Source organism: Syngnathus floridae, chromosome 17 (genome assembly GCF_059516105.1).
Source record: "Syngnathus floridae isolate MCC-2025c chromosome 17, RoL_Sflo_1.0, whole genome shotgun sequence".
NCBI lineage: Eukaryota > Metazoa > Chordata > Actinopteri > Syngnathiformes > Syngnathidae > Syngnathus > Syngnathus floridae.
In genome coordinates this window covers 7,066,443-7,083,187 of record NC_142429.1, presented here as the reverse complement: position 1 = coordinate 7,083,187, position 16,745 = coordinate 7,066,443, and the positions used below count along the sequence as shown (strand labels likewise).

Genomic DNA, 16,745 nt, shown 5'->3' with positions numbered 1-16,745 from the left:
AAACTGAAACCAAGTTCATGAGCATCCAGTGTGCCGCAATTGTAAGCGGTTGCTTACTGCGTGTCATGCCAATCTGCCAGTCAGGGCTGAAAGCAACGGAAGCCTGGATGTAGTTAAAGCCTGACTTGCTGAGTAATACCAAAGAAGGCCTGAATAGAGAGCTTGTGATTGCCGGTTGCCAGATCCTCCTTCCAACAATACAGGCAGCCCTAACATCCGCCTCTCACTGGGGGCTCTTTCAGGTTGCTTTCATTTACTGTTGCCATGACGAGAGACCCTTTTGAAAGATGAGGCGTGGATGTGTGTGCAAGCGTGTGCAAGAAGGCGCTCGGGGAAATTTGTTGATGATCTCTCTTAACGTCCAACAAAGGATCTTGCTAGTTATCTCAGGCCACTGTGAGTAAAGCGGGTCCAATATATGGAACTATTGTTCCTAACCCCGCATCAACTGAAGTATGTACTACAGTCTCAAGTCATGACAGTTGGAGATAAACTTACAGCTTCCCGAAGCAGTTGCTCCAATGAATAGATCTTTGCCCGGTTTCCCCTTTCCCCGTCAATTGTGACACTAAATCTGGGAACAAAAATGCGTGTTTATTAGGCTTGATATCCTTGAAATGAATACAAAACTAACAATAAATAATAATGGTAATACATGACCAATACTTCAATTGCAGTCACTCACAAATGTCAATTTTCTTAAAAATAAATAAATACAATTTTCCCAGGATAGTCAAAAAACAGACTGTTTGTGTGCTTACATATCTGGGAAATCCATAGTGTGGATCCTGGCAGCGTAAAGAAGCTCATCTTCCTTTGAGACCAGAATCTTCAGTCCGTCCGTTAAGAGTTCTTTGGTCAAGACACAATTAGGAACTGCAACTGAAAAACGCAAAACATCCCAATGAATAATTTCGCATCCCTTCAAAATTGCCACATGATGTGGTTTGTAATTTGGTTTACCTTCAGGGTTCTTTTTGCCCGAATCACTGTTGTCCTCGTCGTCGTCCTCTTCGGAGAAGCTGCTGCTATTCATCTGAAAGCCCTCATCGGCCGCAAAGCTTTCCAACAGTCGACTAACTGCTCGGCCTTTTGTCTGTGGATCATCAAGGTCAAAATAGACAAATGTTGGAATTCATTTTGCATTTAAATAAGGTGACTGCTTCTGGTACCTGGTGCTCTTTGGCTCTTCTGCCTCTGCTTCCGTCCTCAGTCTTTGGCACCGGGGCCCAGCTATTTCTCCGCTAATAGACAAGATGATGGGGGGGGTAATTAAGATTTTGGGATAAATTATGAAAATCTTTATGCACAAATGTAATTAGTCTACGATATTTTCTTGCACATCTATGAGAATGACTTCTTGCTAACCTTAATTGTTCCTCTCAAGATGGTACTTTTCCGCGTGGCCTTCTTTAACCTCTCGCTCGTTGTCGGAAACGTTGGCAGCCCCATGCTACGTCGGAAACGGTTGCCCCGGTTGCTGTGGCTTCCCCACCGAGGCTCCTTGGGCCTGGGTGCTCGCGGTCCGCCAACCCCCCTTGCGTTGTGGTCCTCAAAGCGGGTTTTGACCGCACTGGCCGGGCTCAGTCTACCGGGGTTCTTCTTTCGTACTTTGACCTCACCCTCCGCGCCAGAAAGAGTATGGGAGCCTATGCGGTTCAATTGCAGAAACAGACACCGTTAACAAGCCACGAAGAGAAACGCAAAACAGATGCTTCTCGTGAAGATTCCTTATAAATCAAACAACTGTCACTCTTACCATAAAGCTCCTGTCTCTGTTTTTTGTTCCTGGCTTTCTGATTGGCCTCCAGTTTTACAATGGACGAAGGACTTGGACCGGTCACAGAAGAGCAAGAAGTCACATCTCTTGGCGGTTGTGCTCTTAGGTCTTGACCTTCATCACTATCATTACTGCCTTCCTCCTCTTCCTCTCCTGATGGGAACCGAGAATACAGAGCATGCGTTTTTGGGGTTAGAATGTTTTATCAAATGCCTTGCTGAACTGTGATTATCTTGAATGTCTCCATTATTTCACAAACACTTCATTAGCAGTCGAGTAAACATTGAACTGTTCATTGAAATGATGTATGAAGTGCTTTGCCTTGATGATATTTCCTGGTGTGAAGCCACATGCAACAGAGCCGGAAAACAACAGTGAGTGTGTGTGTGTGTGTCTGTGTGTGTGTTTGTCACATTGCTCTCCTTGAGCCAACCAGTCTCTCCGTCTCCAGGGCTGTCAAAGCCTCTCAGAGGCAAGTGTCCGCAGCTGCACATGTAGCGCGGAATCAGCCAACAAGGCTAGTGTCAAAATGTCCATGCGCACCTTGTCTTCCACACAAGGTGTTCCTCACCTTTTCACCCACATCTGGTTGCCTTCAGAGTGATTTGCGGATTTTAAGACTCACTAGAGTGTGGCACTGAATATCATGCATCGGCATTCCTCTGATCTCGAGGTTTACGGCGGTTCCTTTTGAGTTCAACCGCTCTTAAACCAGAATGGTTGGCTGTTATGTGCTTGTCACTTTGGATCAAGAGGTGGAAGGTAGTTGTGTGTGTTTTGCATTATCTAATATCACTTAATAGAATACATCTGTGAAGTGTGTATCAATAAAAAGTTTGGTTTTGAATGACTGCCAAATATTCTCATCTTACCTTGTTCCGAGGAGTCACTTTCAGGATTCGAACTGTCTCCCAGTGACTCCCGTCTTTGTCCACGGTGAACCCTCACTCTGGTCTTGCTATGATGAGCAGAACCATGTGTCTCTTTTTTAGATCCGCGGTGCCCTTCCCCAGCCCAGCTCTCCTGGGGGCAACTGTCCACACTTGCTGCTGAGAGAGTTCGACAATCCTTCTGAGATCTAGCTTTGCTCGACCTTACAATTAGTTTGACGGGTGAAATAATCGCAAAGCATGTACCTGTGTCGCTGTGTCCCCCAGACTCTCGTCTGTTGCCCTGGCTCCGGTGTCCATGCTTTGAGTTGCACGGTGAAACCTCCTTGTCCCTGTAGCGCATCCCTGAGAGACTCTTTTTCGCCTGGCTCTTCTGTTTGAGCTGTGCCACATCGGCAGCCATCTTTGAGCCCAGAACACTTTGAGGACCACCTTTTTTGCAACCTTGCGCTTTTATCTGCTACAGCAGAAGAGGGACAGTGAGACCTAGTTAAAGCTACAGCAAAAAAAAAAAAATTGACTATAAAAGCTGAAACAGAATATTAAGTGCCCAGGTGTAAAATGCATTAACATCAAGTGCTCGGGTTTCGACTCATGTCGATTGTATTTAATTAGAAACAGAGCTCAACAAAGTCGTATTTTAAATGCAACCGTGGCCTCTTTCATTCGGAGTTGCGTGGCGAACTTAAGAATAGCGGACAATGAGATCCTGACCTGTGTGCTTCCAAGTTGTTCAAAGGCTCGACAAGACAGCCTCTTCTTCCTTCTCTGGCTGTCTCCTCCCCCTCCGAGCTCCTCAGGCGTCAGGGAATGCCCCGTCACCATCGGCCTGTCAGTCAAAACAAGGGAGATGAATTCATTAGACAAGAATCGCAGTGGTTTGAGGGGAGCGAGGACATCACAAGGAAAAAGAGTTAAATCATCTAATAACTTTGCTATGTCTGAGGCAGAGCAACATAAAAGTAGAAGGACAGCCTGGGATCTGTACAGGACTGTGAGGAAAAATTGGCCATCTCACAAGAAAGCTGTGTTTGAAGAGAGATCGGCACACGGGAATGCACACAGCATGTGACCTAGCATTGAAAAGTTTTGGCAAGTGCTTGGAAGGATATTTATATTTAGCGCTATTGTTTTCAGTGGAAAAAAATTATAGATCTCCAATTGCATTGTCATTTTGGATCCTTTCACCAGCGCTAAAGAAGCAACACAAGTCAACCACTTCAAAAAATATATTGCAAAAGTATATATAGTGTATGCGCAGTGTACAATTCGGCAACCGCTAAAAATCTAGTGAATGGGTTGAGAATTTCTCCCATCTTTAATTTCAAGTTGTCAGAGATCAGATTGGAGCAATGTCAAATGTCCACTGAGACTCATTTCAATAATCCATCCCTGCAAGCGGTTAGAATGACATCTTCTTCATATTTTTTTCCTCAGTAAAAATATGGCCGAGTAAGCAGACCCTTTTATCTCATCATCGGAATTCAGCCTTGAACAATCCTTAAGAGAATACAATGACTGGGGTTGTTGTGCGGTGGGGTCTGCCAACAGACTATCTGGAGAATGACGGTAAAGTGCAACTTGCCTGCAAGAATGATTCTGCCGTCCGCCGCTAAACATGGCAAAGACTTTTGGGTTCGCTTTCCCAATTGATTAGCTGATGTTAAAAGATTTGCTACTATAGCACAAAGAACACCAGTGATGTAGCTTCAGCCTCTGTCCTGATTGACCCGTTGCCCTGGGTCGTGACACCCAAATATGACAACTAGCTATGACTTGTACACGGTGAGTGACTAGCCCGTGCTACAGCTTGCAAAACACCCGCCAACCCCAACAGCATGTTCGGTGGCGGGCCACCCTTCCCCCAATGCACCTTGCTGCAGGGCCTTGGCCCCGTTACCCTTTCACTTGGGCGTCACTGTCACCCGGCATCAGCGTCCCCCTCCTCTGGCGTCAGCAATGGCCTGGTGAGGGGGCAGGGGCGATACGGTTGAAAGAAGAGTGGAGGTGACATTGTAGAAGGGCAGCTCGGGGCACTGTCGTTGCCCGGAAACCACGAGAAAAAAGCGTGACACAACTAACCCAAGCCTGACGGTATTTGATTTCCCAATTCTTCTGCCTTAGCGGGAACAACACTATTTGGAATGACCACCATGTAATAGTTATATTTAGAGTCAAAATCCCTTTCCTCATCGTAAATATTGTTTTTATATATAGATGTTCATGTGAGCAGAGGTCACTATTTGAAGAATTACTAACCTATATTTATTTTAGTAACATATTTCATTTCATTTTTTACTGTACTCAAATGGCCTTGCCTCGTGGCCATTTGCATGCGTGGGATTCAATCTGTAGAACTGAACACGGCCATCGTGTTATCCTTCGTGACCCACGTTGACCCATTGAGCCCATATGACAGTGAGGTGTCACATTCCTTGCACAGGGGAAGATTACCAGAGAATTCACAGTACTCTAATTACATCGTCTGCCTGTTAGCCCCGCCCCCAGCCAAGCTCCAATAATACCAAGTTGAAACCTAATGGGTAGATTTTGTAGGTATGTCCTAACATAAATATTCTGCGAATAGCCATGAGCACAGCTGACACAGTTATGTCGTTATAGAATTAACACCGACGTTGAGGATTAAATGGACTTTCTTGAATGGTTCGATTGACTTCTCCCTTTTGTTTAACGCCAGCGAAAGGCAGTAGGAGAGATGGCGGGACTAAAACTTAACGCACTTGACTTTTCTTTGGCCCTCAGATGACACTGAGCTCGTTGTGAGGATGGGCTTCTTCTTCCTGGGTCGTCCCGGTCCTCTTCGTGCTGGGCTACGTGGCGTTTCCTCTTTTCTGTTTGAGCACACGTCAAAATGATGATGTTGTGAGTAGGAAAAATGGGTATAAATAGTCGGAAAGGCGTATCCCGCTTACTGATGATCGTGTTTCCTCTGGAGTTTGGCCAGCTCCCTTTGCTTCTCTTTATAGTGACGTTGAAGCTCGGCCAACTTGACACGCATCTCGAGCTCGGGACCGTCCATCGTTTCCATGCTGCCTTTGGTTTGGCACACCTGGAAAGTATCCATTGTCTCTTTAACATTAACCCAAATAAGAGCTTTGAGGGTGTTGACAGCAAAATGATACTCTTACTGGTTCATTGCGTGGCGTCCAGCTACATTTTCTTCGCAAGTTGAAGGTCTTGCGAACTGGGAACTGTCGACCCGAACACGTAGCGTTGCCTGCCTGTGGACTCGTCTCCAGTAATCGGGCTGTCGCTAGAGTTGCCAGGCTGTGGAGGTCAAACATCAACAACTCCTCCTCTGTGGAAAAAGACATGGTTGATGCTCATGATGAAAATTTAAAGCCTAATGAATTGTCTTGTTGTCCCACACATTTTGATAGACTTGCCATGACTTTGAAACATTGCACCGCTTCCCTAAGCTGTCAACAGTGCTTCATCACAAGCGCCTCACTGACTCCGAAATCAGTGGATGAAACCTTTTTTTTTTTTAATCGAGGTCCCTTTTGGGAGCTGTTAAATGCATTAGGACGCTGTGGTAAACACAAAACATCCTTTGCTTGAATGATATAAAAACACATGGCGCTTTGGAAAACAAGGAAGCTTTTAAAGGCACTTTGAAACAATGGGTTCTAATTAGCAAGGCAATGCTCCAGGGTGCTGAAAACATTGACTGCATTTGTGATTACGCACAGGCTAGGGGGTAGTGTTGTGTACGGGGAGGTGGTGGAACAATCATTGGGTTTCTTTTACTGTATAACGATGGATATCTGTTCAGTGTTAACACGTTTACTGAGATAGATGCCTTGTGGGGACCCTTTACATTTTGTGACATCTGAAGTGATGGGAAGCGACCGCCGAGTGAATGAAACCTACGCAAGTGCGCGTGTGGCTCAAATAACATTGTTCCCCGAGGAAGAGAATATATGGGAAAGAAAGAGGTGAACACCCTCTCTTACAGGGTTCGACCCTGTCCTGCTACTTTCGTCTCTCTCCCTCCAGAGGCCTTTGCATCGTGAGAGCAGCCTTTTAGGAAATAAAACTGCCTTTAGCACACCAAAGTAAGGAACGACAAGCAAGCATGCAGAGGATTTCCCTCGGGAGATTTCACCAGAGGCTCTAGAGATGGAGAAGAAGAGCGAAGAACCTAGGAGTGAGCACAGAGCAACGGAGGCTAGCCCTGAGGGGGAAGTGGGAGGTGGTCTCTGTGGGAAAATGTAGTTGAGTGATTGGTTACCAGAAAAATGGTTTCCTTACCTCTGCTTTCCCCACTGCGGTGCCTCTTCTGTTGTAGCTCCAGGTCGGCCACCTCACTGAGCAGCTCCATTCCCTGGCAGGGGTTGCTCTGTGACGGGACCGCCGGTGTAGAGTTGAAAGGAAGCAAGGGGAACGGGGGGACGTCTGTGCAGAAAGCAGCAGCGATGAGCAGCTCAAGGCTCCAGTAGCACGGCACAAGAGGTTTGTGGGATTCAGCAGACGTCGCCTGGCTTGGGCTGGGGACGGACGCCGCTACAGGGGAAAGACATGCCATCTCCAATGGGGCCTTGTCAGCCACCAGCATGTTCCCTTGCTGCTTCTGCTTGCAGTCCTTGAATTCTTCCACGCATTGTTCCAGCGGGGCTGCCGGCGTCGTAGCGTCAAGCTCCACGGTGGTGCCCGGGCCGGGTGTGTGCTCTTCTGACATAGCAGGCTCCACCTGGCTCTCCTCACCCATAGGCTCATCGTCCTCCAAGGTGATGACAGTCTCTGGCCTTTCTGCTTGATCCGTGCACAGGGGCACCACTGGACAGGAAGCAGCCTCGCACAGCGGGCTGTCAGCAGGGGGGCAGACGAGCACCTCTTCCTCGGAAGCCCCCTGCGTCTCCGCCTCGTTCTCCCTTGATACATAGTTGGCTACTGTAACCGCTGTGGCCTCCACCTCCTCTCTTTGGTCCAGGACTCGCTCAAGGATGCCCCCCTCATCTCCCTGATCCATTTCCTTAGGTTCAAGTGGCTCAGAGAGAGGCCTGACCACCGCTTGGCAGTCAAGCCCTTCCCCAAGGCTAGAAAGAGTCTGCGGAGCATGCTCGGAAGGCTCAGATTGGATTGCTTCCAGGTCGGCTGGTTCTGCAAGCTGAATGTTCTGGGGAGAAGGCCCGTTCCTGTAGCCAATCGTGACGGCAGAGTATGTGTATCCAGGAGGCAAGTCTTTGGGGAGAAAGAGATTTCAATTATTTCAGTAACCGCGCCAAGAGGGTTATGATCTTATCAGTTTGTTTGTTTGTGAACAGGATTACTACCAAATCTGCAAATTCCACAAAACTTTTAGGAGCAGTTATGCAAAAACCTGGAATTTTTTACCTCTTTTAGTGATTTTAAAAAAGGAAAACTGCAGATTCAAATTAGGATTGTTTGGCCTTGACAAAGTTTTGCACTCTGCTGGATGACACTTTTTGTAACTGATAAAAGAAAAATATATAAAGCTTCTATCTAAATATATAATTTACCACATCTTTAATGTGCTGAAAAAAATCCTCACAAGTACTTAAAAAGTGCTTGAATTCGACCTTGTAAAGATGATGCCTGTCTCACATCAAATCCTGCATGCACTAACGACTTTAGTTGTAAATCCTTTTGACACATTCTGCTTACCAGGCTCCAAAGATTCTGGATAATTTTGTGGGGGCTGGCCCTCCCCTCGCTTAACCTGGGGATCGGCCTCCTTGGGCATCTGGGATGGGGCCGGACTCATGGTAGGTGAGTGGGGGGCCGTAACAGCTGGGCTGGGAGCCCGGCACGGTGTTGAGGGAGTGCTTTTTGAATGCGGGTGCATTGAAGGGGACTGGCAGCAAGGGGACAAGAGAGCTGTGCAGGCTCCAGCAGGGGAGGTGTTCCTTTGGGGAGGGTTATAGGAGTAGGGCTTGGACGGTTTTGATGTCCTTGGTTTTGGAAGAAGTTCCTCCAGGTCAACAGAGGGTTCAACGCCCCTTTTCTGCATCTATTGGGGTTTAGACAAGGCATTAGGAAAAGCTTGAACTGATTATTTGCTCATAGTTGCTCAAATTTGTTTCCGGTCACCTGAGGATTATGAGGGGCTTGGTGTTGCATGTCCATGCCGTGCACAGCTTTGTGTTGTTGCTGCTGCTGCTGTGGTTGATGAGGCTGCGCGTGCGCTTGCTGCGACTGGTGGCTTTGGTGCTGATGCTGAAGCTGTTGATGCTGCTGGAGAGCGTAAAGCTCCTGTTGCCGTAGAAACTGGGATCGAGAGTATACTGTGGGATGCTGCATGTGGGAGGGTGGGCCCCGGGCGCCGTACACTGGGGGCCAAAGTCCTTGCTGTTCCATTACATCTAATGAGAACAGGAGAGTGAGACAAATGGGGGTTCTTAAAACTAAAAAGACATTTCCGTTTCAATATCTGATAGCCTAACGTATTGTATTTACTCTTAGTCATCTTTACCAGATTAATTTTTTAAATAATTTACCTTAAGACAAACTGGACTTTTAAGTGAAGATGGACTAAAAGTCATGATGTGTGATGTTTCTGACTCGGCGAGAGATGAAAAGGGCCTTATTAGGACATACCGAGGTGGTGGGATGCCGGATGAGTAGGGGCATCCGTGGGTAGGACCACCAACTGAGCAGAGGGATCCTGAGGCAGAGGCAGGACCGGTTGCAAAGGGCCTGGCATGGCTGCGGAGAAACCAGGGGGAAGATTCTGGTGCAGGGCGGTATGACCTATACCTGCTTTAAATAGAGAATGGGGACTCTGTATCGAATCGATCCGTGATACCTAAAATGAACTCTATAATAATCTGGCGATTTTACCATAAGAGTGTCCTGTCATCCAAAGGGATGGGCTTCCAGTTCTTGGCATCCAATGGTGGTGAGCAGAATGTGCAGCAGGGTCTGCTAATTGGCCAGATTGGAGGGAAGTCCCGCCTGGGACCATGAGATGAGACGTGAGGTCCCCGTGGCAGCTGTTGGAGGGATGAATCCTGGAAAACTCCACCCTTTCCTTATTATCTCTGTGTCGGGATATCAGGGAAAGGTAAACATAGGGGATCGCAAATCATCGAACAATGCAAATTTAATCTCTCAAGTAAATGCCTTGAAGTGGTTTACCTGAGATATGCGTCTCGATCCCTGTCCAAACACGTCAGACCTATCTGTTCCCCGCTCATCATTTTTCTCTCCTGCTCCGTCGTCGGATCTGAGGGATACATGGTGTGGGCTGGTCCTGAGAGACAAACATTAGCTTACAATTAACTAGCTCTGTTCAGCCTTGTGTGTCAAGGAGAGGACAAATTCTCTGGTGGCTCAGCTTTTTTAAAAACACCAACTTAACCCACAAGAGACTTGGTACGTAATATTTCCGCGCAAGACTATTCCAGCCAATAAGCAGCAGGGGGAGTGGTGCACAGTGACCGTGGCTTTTTCAAAGACTGATTTGACTGCACTTTAGATGTAAATTAGATGTAATATTTTCTTTCCGGCTGTTCCACTTGATTTTCCTTCATTTGGAACAACTGCCTTTGCTTGTATGCGGTCCTTATGTAAATTATGTCAGTATGAACGCTTGTCGTTTGAAATGTTTCTAATTGCTGCTTTAGCAAGCTTCTATATGGGCTATTAGGAAGATGAATGTCTGAATCAAGTTGTTAGTCCATAACCACAATGGGAGAAAATCATTTACAAACCCCATAAGATCATAAAAACGATTCCAACTAAAAGGGTACTAACGGCTAAAAGGCCCGACGCAACTATATTTTGAGCTGGTTCTACCGATGAAGGAGTTGACATTTGACTTCACCTTTCACGGTCGGCTGCACTCTGCCATGTCTGCTGCCGGAATGGCCGTCTGACGAATGACACGACGGTTCCCTTTGTCTTGCCACGGCGACCGCGATACCAACCGGCGGTTGCCGCACCTCGCCTTCCCCGTGGCCCGCTTCACCGATGTCCCGATGTCGTCCACTGTAATCGGGACGCTCGTTGTCACTGACTGGGCCCTTCCTTGATGGTAGAGTCTGTTTGTTAATCTGAAGGGCGCAGCTCCCCCCCGCAGGCCCCGATTTCAGGCTCCCGAGACCACCGAAGGGGGTTTTCTGCGAAAGGAGCTGTGGCTGCTGCTGGTTGCTATACTTGAGTAAGCTTTTCATGGCACTGCTCTCTCCCCGGGTTGAGCCTTGGCTGTCAGGTTGTTGCTGTGGCTGCTGCTGCTGTTGCTGACTGACTGAAGATGCAGTCGTTGGCTGAGGAGGCGGATTTATTCTCTGCTGCTGTTGCTGCGAATGTTGCATAGTACTGCTTCCTAACTCCATGTAGGACTTTCTCTGGTCCTCCTCATTGTGTGCCATGTGGTGAGGAGGTCTCATGGCCCATTGCGGCACAGGGGGCTGCTGCTGGTGGTGCTGCCGCCCACCGTTGCCACTGTAACCATAAGCCGACATGTCAATTTTTCTTTTCATCTCCTGCACCGTCCCCTGGTTGAGGTCACCCGGAGACGGAGCATCCGGACCAGGTCGCCCGTGCTGCTGGTGGCGAATCCTGGCCACTTTTTGGCCATCTCTCTGTAAGGAGCAGCTCCCGGCAGAAGCGCTATGCTGACTCATATTTTTGTTTCCAAGTGCGGAGGAATTTGCTGGGGGTCCTGAATGGGAACAGTCTCTATAAGGTGAAGTGTTGACAGAATGCGGGACAGTGTGTCCAGTTTTGGGTCCCTGGGGCAATGAGGATCGGAACATGTCCATGTCAACAGCACTGTTTACACACTCAACACTGCGTGAGCGGACAACTTGGTGCTGCTTCTGGGGTTGTGGAGGTTGTTGTTGTGGTTGTTGTTGGATAGGTGGAGGAAGCTGAGAGGCTTGGAGATGGTGGTGATGCGACTGCATCCAGTCTGGAGCCTTCTCTGTTTTTCTATACGTGTGCTGTTGTTGCTGCTGCTGCTGCTGCTGCTGCTGCTGCTGCTGTTGTTGTTGTTGTTGTTGTTGTTGTTGTTGTTGCTGCTGCTGTTTTCTATGCCAACTACCGTGGTGTCCACCACCTGCATTTTTTACCATATTTTTGTCCTTGGTAGTCCCCCCTCCACTGCCTACAATCTGGCAGTCGGGGTTCCCGAGTTGGAATGGCCCACCATGTTTCTCCCCTGCGTCTGCCACAGATGGCACAAATGTAGGCCCTGTGACTTTAGGTTCCCGCCCCGCATTTGCTTGCCCCCTGTCGTGTGAGGCGGGGTTACTTAGTGGGGCAGGAGCGGGTGGACAGAAGAATTCTGGGTGGTGGTGAGCATGGTGGGAAGGGTGTGGATGGTGCGGGTGGCTTGGGTGAAGCTGAAGGCAGTGGAAGCCTCCTGGGTGTGCATGCGTATGGGGGTGAGTGTGCGGGTGTGGGTGGGTGTGCGCCCCTCCAGTGGAGCCCAATTGTAAGGGTGGGGCTACGGAGTAAGACAAAGAGTGGTGAAGCGGCGCCTGCCCCCTTTCGAGGCAGTCTGAGGGCTGTTCGCTAATTCGCATCTCCCCACTTATCCCTTCTTTGGTGCAGCGGCTGTTTCCGTTGGAGCTCATATGTCTGCCGTGACCGTTCCCTCCACCTGCAATAGTTCCCAATGGTGTGCCCTCCCCTCCACAACTAGACATGGAGGTCTTGGGCCCAGCCACATTTGCGCTCTCTCCATTTTGCATCTTGCCATTGTGCAAACAAGCGCTTAATGGCTTGCCCATGATTTGTGGGTCCTTGCTGTATTCCATTGGGAGTGACGCCTTGTGCCTTTCCAGGGCCCGGCTGTTAACTTCCTCCAGGGGCAGTGGATGGTGGGGATAGTGTGGGTGCTGCTGATGGGAGTGAGAATGGTGGTGATGGTGGTGTGCGGGCAGGGCAGATTGGTGGCTGTGGTGCTGCGGTTGCTGCTGCTGCTGCTGCTGCTGCTGCTGCTGCTGCTGCTGCTGTTGCTGCTGTTGCTGCTGCTGCTGCTGCTGTTGTTGCTGCTGCTGCTGTTGATGTTGCTGTTGCTGTCTTTCCTTCGCCTCCTGTTTGCTATTCGACCTCTCCTTGTCTTTGACTGGTCCAACTCCCCTCTCCACCGCTCCCTCTTTGAGACCCTTGAGCAGAAGCGCTCCACCACCTGGATCTCTTTCTCTGCTGCAAGGCCCCTGGGAGAGTCCCGAGCCCGCCCTGGACATCGGTGGCAGACTGTGATTAGTCGAGATGAGAGGAGGCTGTGACGGGAGACCTCGAATGTAGAAGTTCTCTGCGACAAAGAGAGCAAACACAAATCAAATGAAAAAGAGATTTTCTAGAATTACATTATTCATCTCACCAATCATGTCCCTGGGCATTCGTTTATAAATACCCATAACGGATTAGGCCATACAATGTTTTATGGATTCAATTTACTTATTACTTCTGTCTGATTACATTCTAATCATCCGCGGCTCACCTTTTTGGGTGTCATAGAAACGGTGTTGACCATAGAGAACTCCGCCGTTGGCATGGTGATCCAAGTGGCTCATAGGAAGAAAAGTGTGGGCCAGACTCCCTGAGAATCGAGGATACCCCGCAGCGGCTGAAATAGATAGCACAGAATGGGGCACAGATAGCAGATAAGACGGGCCAGTAAGCACCATGATGCACTTATCCACACAAACTCTCCATAATCCTCCAGGTCCCATGCAGCTGCTGGTGTTCATACGCAAATAAGTAGTGGCTCCGCCTGTCATGTTTGCCTTTCCCGCTTGAATTTAGAATGCAGACAATACACGATAAGCTCGGGCTTGGGGATGATTGCGATGTCTCTTCAACATATGGCTATTTGTCTTTCATTCTCCCAGAAACGTCCGTGACACCTTTGTCCATCTGATTGTAAAGACTTCACGTTCTGTTTATTGCCATATTTTGACCTAGACCGTCTCTTGGATTCAGTGTGATCCTCTTATTGCTGTGCCCTTCAGGGGACTTAAATCCACTAAAGTTGAGTCAAAGGCAACTGGAATTTAAAATGGTTCCCTTTTTAAATCCAAAAGGGTTCTTCAGTTCGGAATTTCCACTGGACCAATGCTGCTGATTGAAAACAACCACTCAACAGATACTTTGGAACAAAAAAAAAAAGTCTCTTGAGACCACCCCCTTTCTTGAACAATCAAGGAGAAATCCAGATTCAGGAATTATCAGAAACTTGATGAAAATTTCCTGATGTGTTGACCTGCTATAGTTTGCGCCAAATCTTTCCTGTGTAATAATAAAGACTTTGTTGCAAACATTGATTGACAGGTGAGGCTGTCACATTGTTACGACCATCCTCATCTTGAAACATAGCGCACAGGTGAATGGAGGATGGGAGGAAGAAGGGGGGTGGGGAGTGAACAGGGAGGGAAACATGGGTTGTACAAGCTAAATGAAAGCCAGATGTATTTGTGTTGGCAAGTGTGCGGCCCGATCCTGGAAAGCGCAGATGCAGTTCACTTGGCTTTGTGTGTGTACGTGTGTGTGGCGGCGGCGGCGTGCTTTTCTTTTTTCTTTTTCTTTTTTTTTTCCCTTCCCTCTCAGCAGTGTTAGATGTCTCACTTTTAGCTCTCGGGAACAATGGCGACAGTGCTTGTGGTGGCTCTGGAAAGGGAGGAGTGTTGTGGTGGGCTAAATGACCTCGGCTCCGAGCAGAGGCCTCTTTGCCCAACCCGTCTTAATTAATGAAATGCGCCAAGAGGGCAAACAATAACACAGGAGGGGGATGCTTTCCACCGAGGGCACCAGGGTGATAATTACCCTCACTTTCCTTCACCTCTTTTTTTTTTTTTAACCCCTCCACTCTTTCTCCTCATCCCCATTTGTCTCATTCTCAATCTTTGCCGTCATGATTAATAAGCACCCAAATTTATGCCAATTTATCCACGGAGTAAGAAAGGGGGGAATCCTTTTGTTGAAAAAAAAGAGAAATACAGAGCGAGCTGCTTGGCGAGTCTTTATCCGAGCTTTTTTTCTTTCGTTCTTTTTTTTGGGGGAGAGTGAGTGTGACGATTGATGGCGTAATCCCTTTTCACAGTGTGGTCTGGCTGTGCCCGATAATGCCAGCCCGCTCCGTTTCAGCATGCCCTCCGCGTGTGGGGAGGGGGGTTCTGCCGGGCACAGCGTCGCCCATTCAGCCATTAATCTGGTCTGGACAAGGGAAGATGCTACTGCTCTTGCTGCAGGCCACGCAAGAAGGGTGTTAGCGCTGTCTGCTGACTGCACAGCGGCTTCGCTTTCTTTCTCTCTCTCCACAATAAACAAGTCAGCAGCCACAGAGGGGATTTCGCTAAGCGTGCCCTCGTTTTTAGCGGGCAGAGCGGGAGGCAGAACTAACAGAACCCGGGAGGGGCTCGAAAAGGTATTTCTCACAGCTTGGTGGTTTGAGAGGAACTGAATGACGAAGACAAAAAAAGGGCATAGTGAATCAAGACACCGAAAGGGAGGAGAGAAAATGAAAACTGTTTGGCGGGGGGAGGGGCTACGTGGCGATGCATCTCTCCAGGTCTGACTAATTGAAAGGAAAGGATGCAAACCAGCTCGGGAGAATTAAAGAGGCAGGAGAGGAACAGAGGCGACTTGGGGGGTTAGCTTGACATTTTAAATCCCTCAAAAGGGGGAAACGAGCTGCTGCTCACATACGGGAAAGATGGACAACTGAAGATAGGCATGGAAAGGCAAAAGTAATCCAAAATGGATTAGACAGGTGTGTGGAGGCATCTGTGAAGAGAGTGGCGTTCGGATTATTGTTTGGATCCAATCCAGCTGGCCTGAAGCCTGCGAGGCTCCCCGAAATTTTGCCAGATTTTTTTCCTGTTTCTCCTCTACACCTTTTACGTTTGTACTTGAAGAGCAAAGAACAAAAACATAAAAGTGCAAAACCGCTTCCACGCTTGGATTAGGCTGGAAAACGCGCTGAATAAATCATGACATCAGCCCTTAAGTGTTTTCCGTACCGAAGGGAAGAAAAAGAAAGTGGTTGCAAACAAAAAGAATAGCAGATCTGAATGTGAAGCTAATTCATGCAGTAAATTTCAATGATTTACTTTGCTTGCTGCTTCTTTATAATTATTTCCGTATTCGTCATCGAAGTGCCTTTATATGATTAATATAGCAACCGCTTTTATAATGAGCTAATTATTGGTGCCTGTGGTTGGCTGACAACCAGCCCACAGAGTAATCTTCCCTTCGCCCAAACTCTGCTGGGATTGCTTCCAGTTCACACGCGACCCTAATGAGGACAAGCATGATAGAAAATTGATATTTAACGCATTCAGTACCATTGACGGCTATAGACGTCATATATTCATTTCAACCGGGCTGGCGGTGAATGAATTAAAAATGTGTAAGATGTGTTCCCAGGTGCTTTGTGCTCTAAACAAAAAGTGTGTGCTCCATGTTCAAAGCGACCAAGGCCCAAACCGGGCCACATTCGCCGTTTCTTTATTTATGCACTTCACGACCACAACAAAGCAGTTGATGTCACAGTCCACAAGCATATTTTATCGGCTGCGAAACCCCGCAAGCCAACTAATGATTGGCGCGGCGTACTGTTTGAGAAATTGCGACCAAAAAAGATAAAGTTTATGTCATGTGTTCCATCTTGAATCACAACTTGGCCCAAATTCAACAGAGACTCGACGCCTGATTCTTTTTTTTTCTATCGGCCCAAGCAACCCTCGTGAAGACATGTTCATAATTTTGTCATCTTTTATGCATCCTGGGTACGGTCCACTTTTAGAAGTCGCAAATATTCCGTATTGTATAACTTTGATTTCGTTATGGCACAGCAGGGGCGGCACCATAGCGCCATTCTGACGGTACGGTTTTTAATAAGTACTCAATAAATCCACTCAAAAATATTGATGCACATCTGCACTTAATGAAACCCTGTAACATCCCGACATTTTTGATTCACTTTATTTCTAAAAAAAAGATCCTTAAAGCGACGCCTACCACATCAGTGCCTTCCACGCCTGATAGTTCGGGTTTCTTCCGATACCCGTCGAGAGAAGGTGCGATTGTGTGTAATTGTCCCGCTGGTTTTGATGACTTGCTTTTTATGCAAAACACGC

At 47.9% G+C, this 16,745-nt stretch overlaps 1 protein-coding gene and 1 long non-coding RNA gene across 9 annotated transcripts in view; one reads left to right on the top strand and one right to left on the bottom strand.

The window, feature by feature from the left end:
• LOC148384054 (uncharacterized) overlaps positions 1 to 16,745 on the top strand; it is a 102,201-nt gene that overhangs the window by 51,571 nt on the left and 33,885 nt on the right. The gene's annotated exons all lie outside the window — the stretch shown is intronic.
• The window catches only part of bahcc1a (BAH domain and coiled-coil containing 1a), a 46,452-nt gene that overhangs the window by 4,163 nt on the left and 25,544 nt on the right, over positions 1 to 16,745 (bottom strand). For 2 of the 6 annotated variants that reach the window (XM_088357869.1, XM_088357868.1), the window contains exons 4-23: positions 13,109 to 13,234; positions 10,481 to 12,919; positions 9,793 to 9,907; positions 9,496 to 9,695; positions 9,253 to 9,414; positions 8,746 to 9,017; positions 8,320 to 8,665; positions 6,946 to 7,875; positions 5,820 to 5,989; positions 5,604 to 5,740; positions 5,412 to 5,522; positions 3,385 to 3,499; positions 2,917 to 3,130; positions 2,653 to 2,829; positions 1,760 to 1,933; positions 1,369 to 1,649; positions 1,173 to 1,244; positions 964 to 1,096; positions 762 to 882; positions 499 to 574 (exon numbers count right to left, since the gene is read on the bottom strand). In XM_088357869.1, coding sequence (XP_088213995.1) covers positions 499 to 574; positions 762 to 882; positions 964 to 1,096; positions 1,173 to 1,244; positions 1,369 to 1,649; positions 1,760 to 1,933; positions 2,653 to 2,829; positions 2,917 to 3,130; positions 3,385 to 3,499; positions 5,412 to 5,522; positions 5,604 to 5,740; positions 5,820 to 5,989; positions 6,946 to 7,875; positions 8,320 to 8,665; positions 8,746 to 9,017; positions 9,253 to 9,414; positions 9,496 to 9,695; positions 9,793 to 9,907; positions 10,481 to 12,919; positions 13,109 to 13,234 — 6,371 coding nt within the window. The remainder of the gene's footprint in view (positions 1 to 498; positions 575 to 761; positions 883 to 963; positions 1,097 to 1,172; positions 1,245 to 1,368; positions 1,650 to 1,759; positions 1,934 to 2,652; positions 2,830 to 2,916; positions 3,131 to 3,384; positions 3,500 to 5,411; positions 5,523 to 5,603; positions 5,741 to 5,819; positions 5,990 to 6,945; positions 7,876 to 8,319; positions 8,666 to 8,745; positions 9,018 to 9,252; positions 9,415 to 9,495; positions 9,696 to 9,792; positions 9,908 to 10,480; positions 12,920 to 13,108; positions 13,235 to 16,745) is intronic. The other 4 variants (XM_088357870.1, XM_088357872.1, XM_088357873.1 and 1 more) reach the window with 4 other exon arrangements.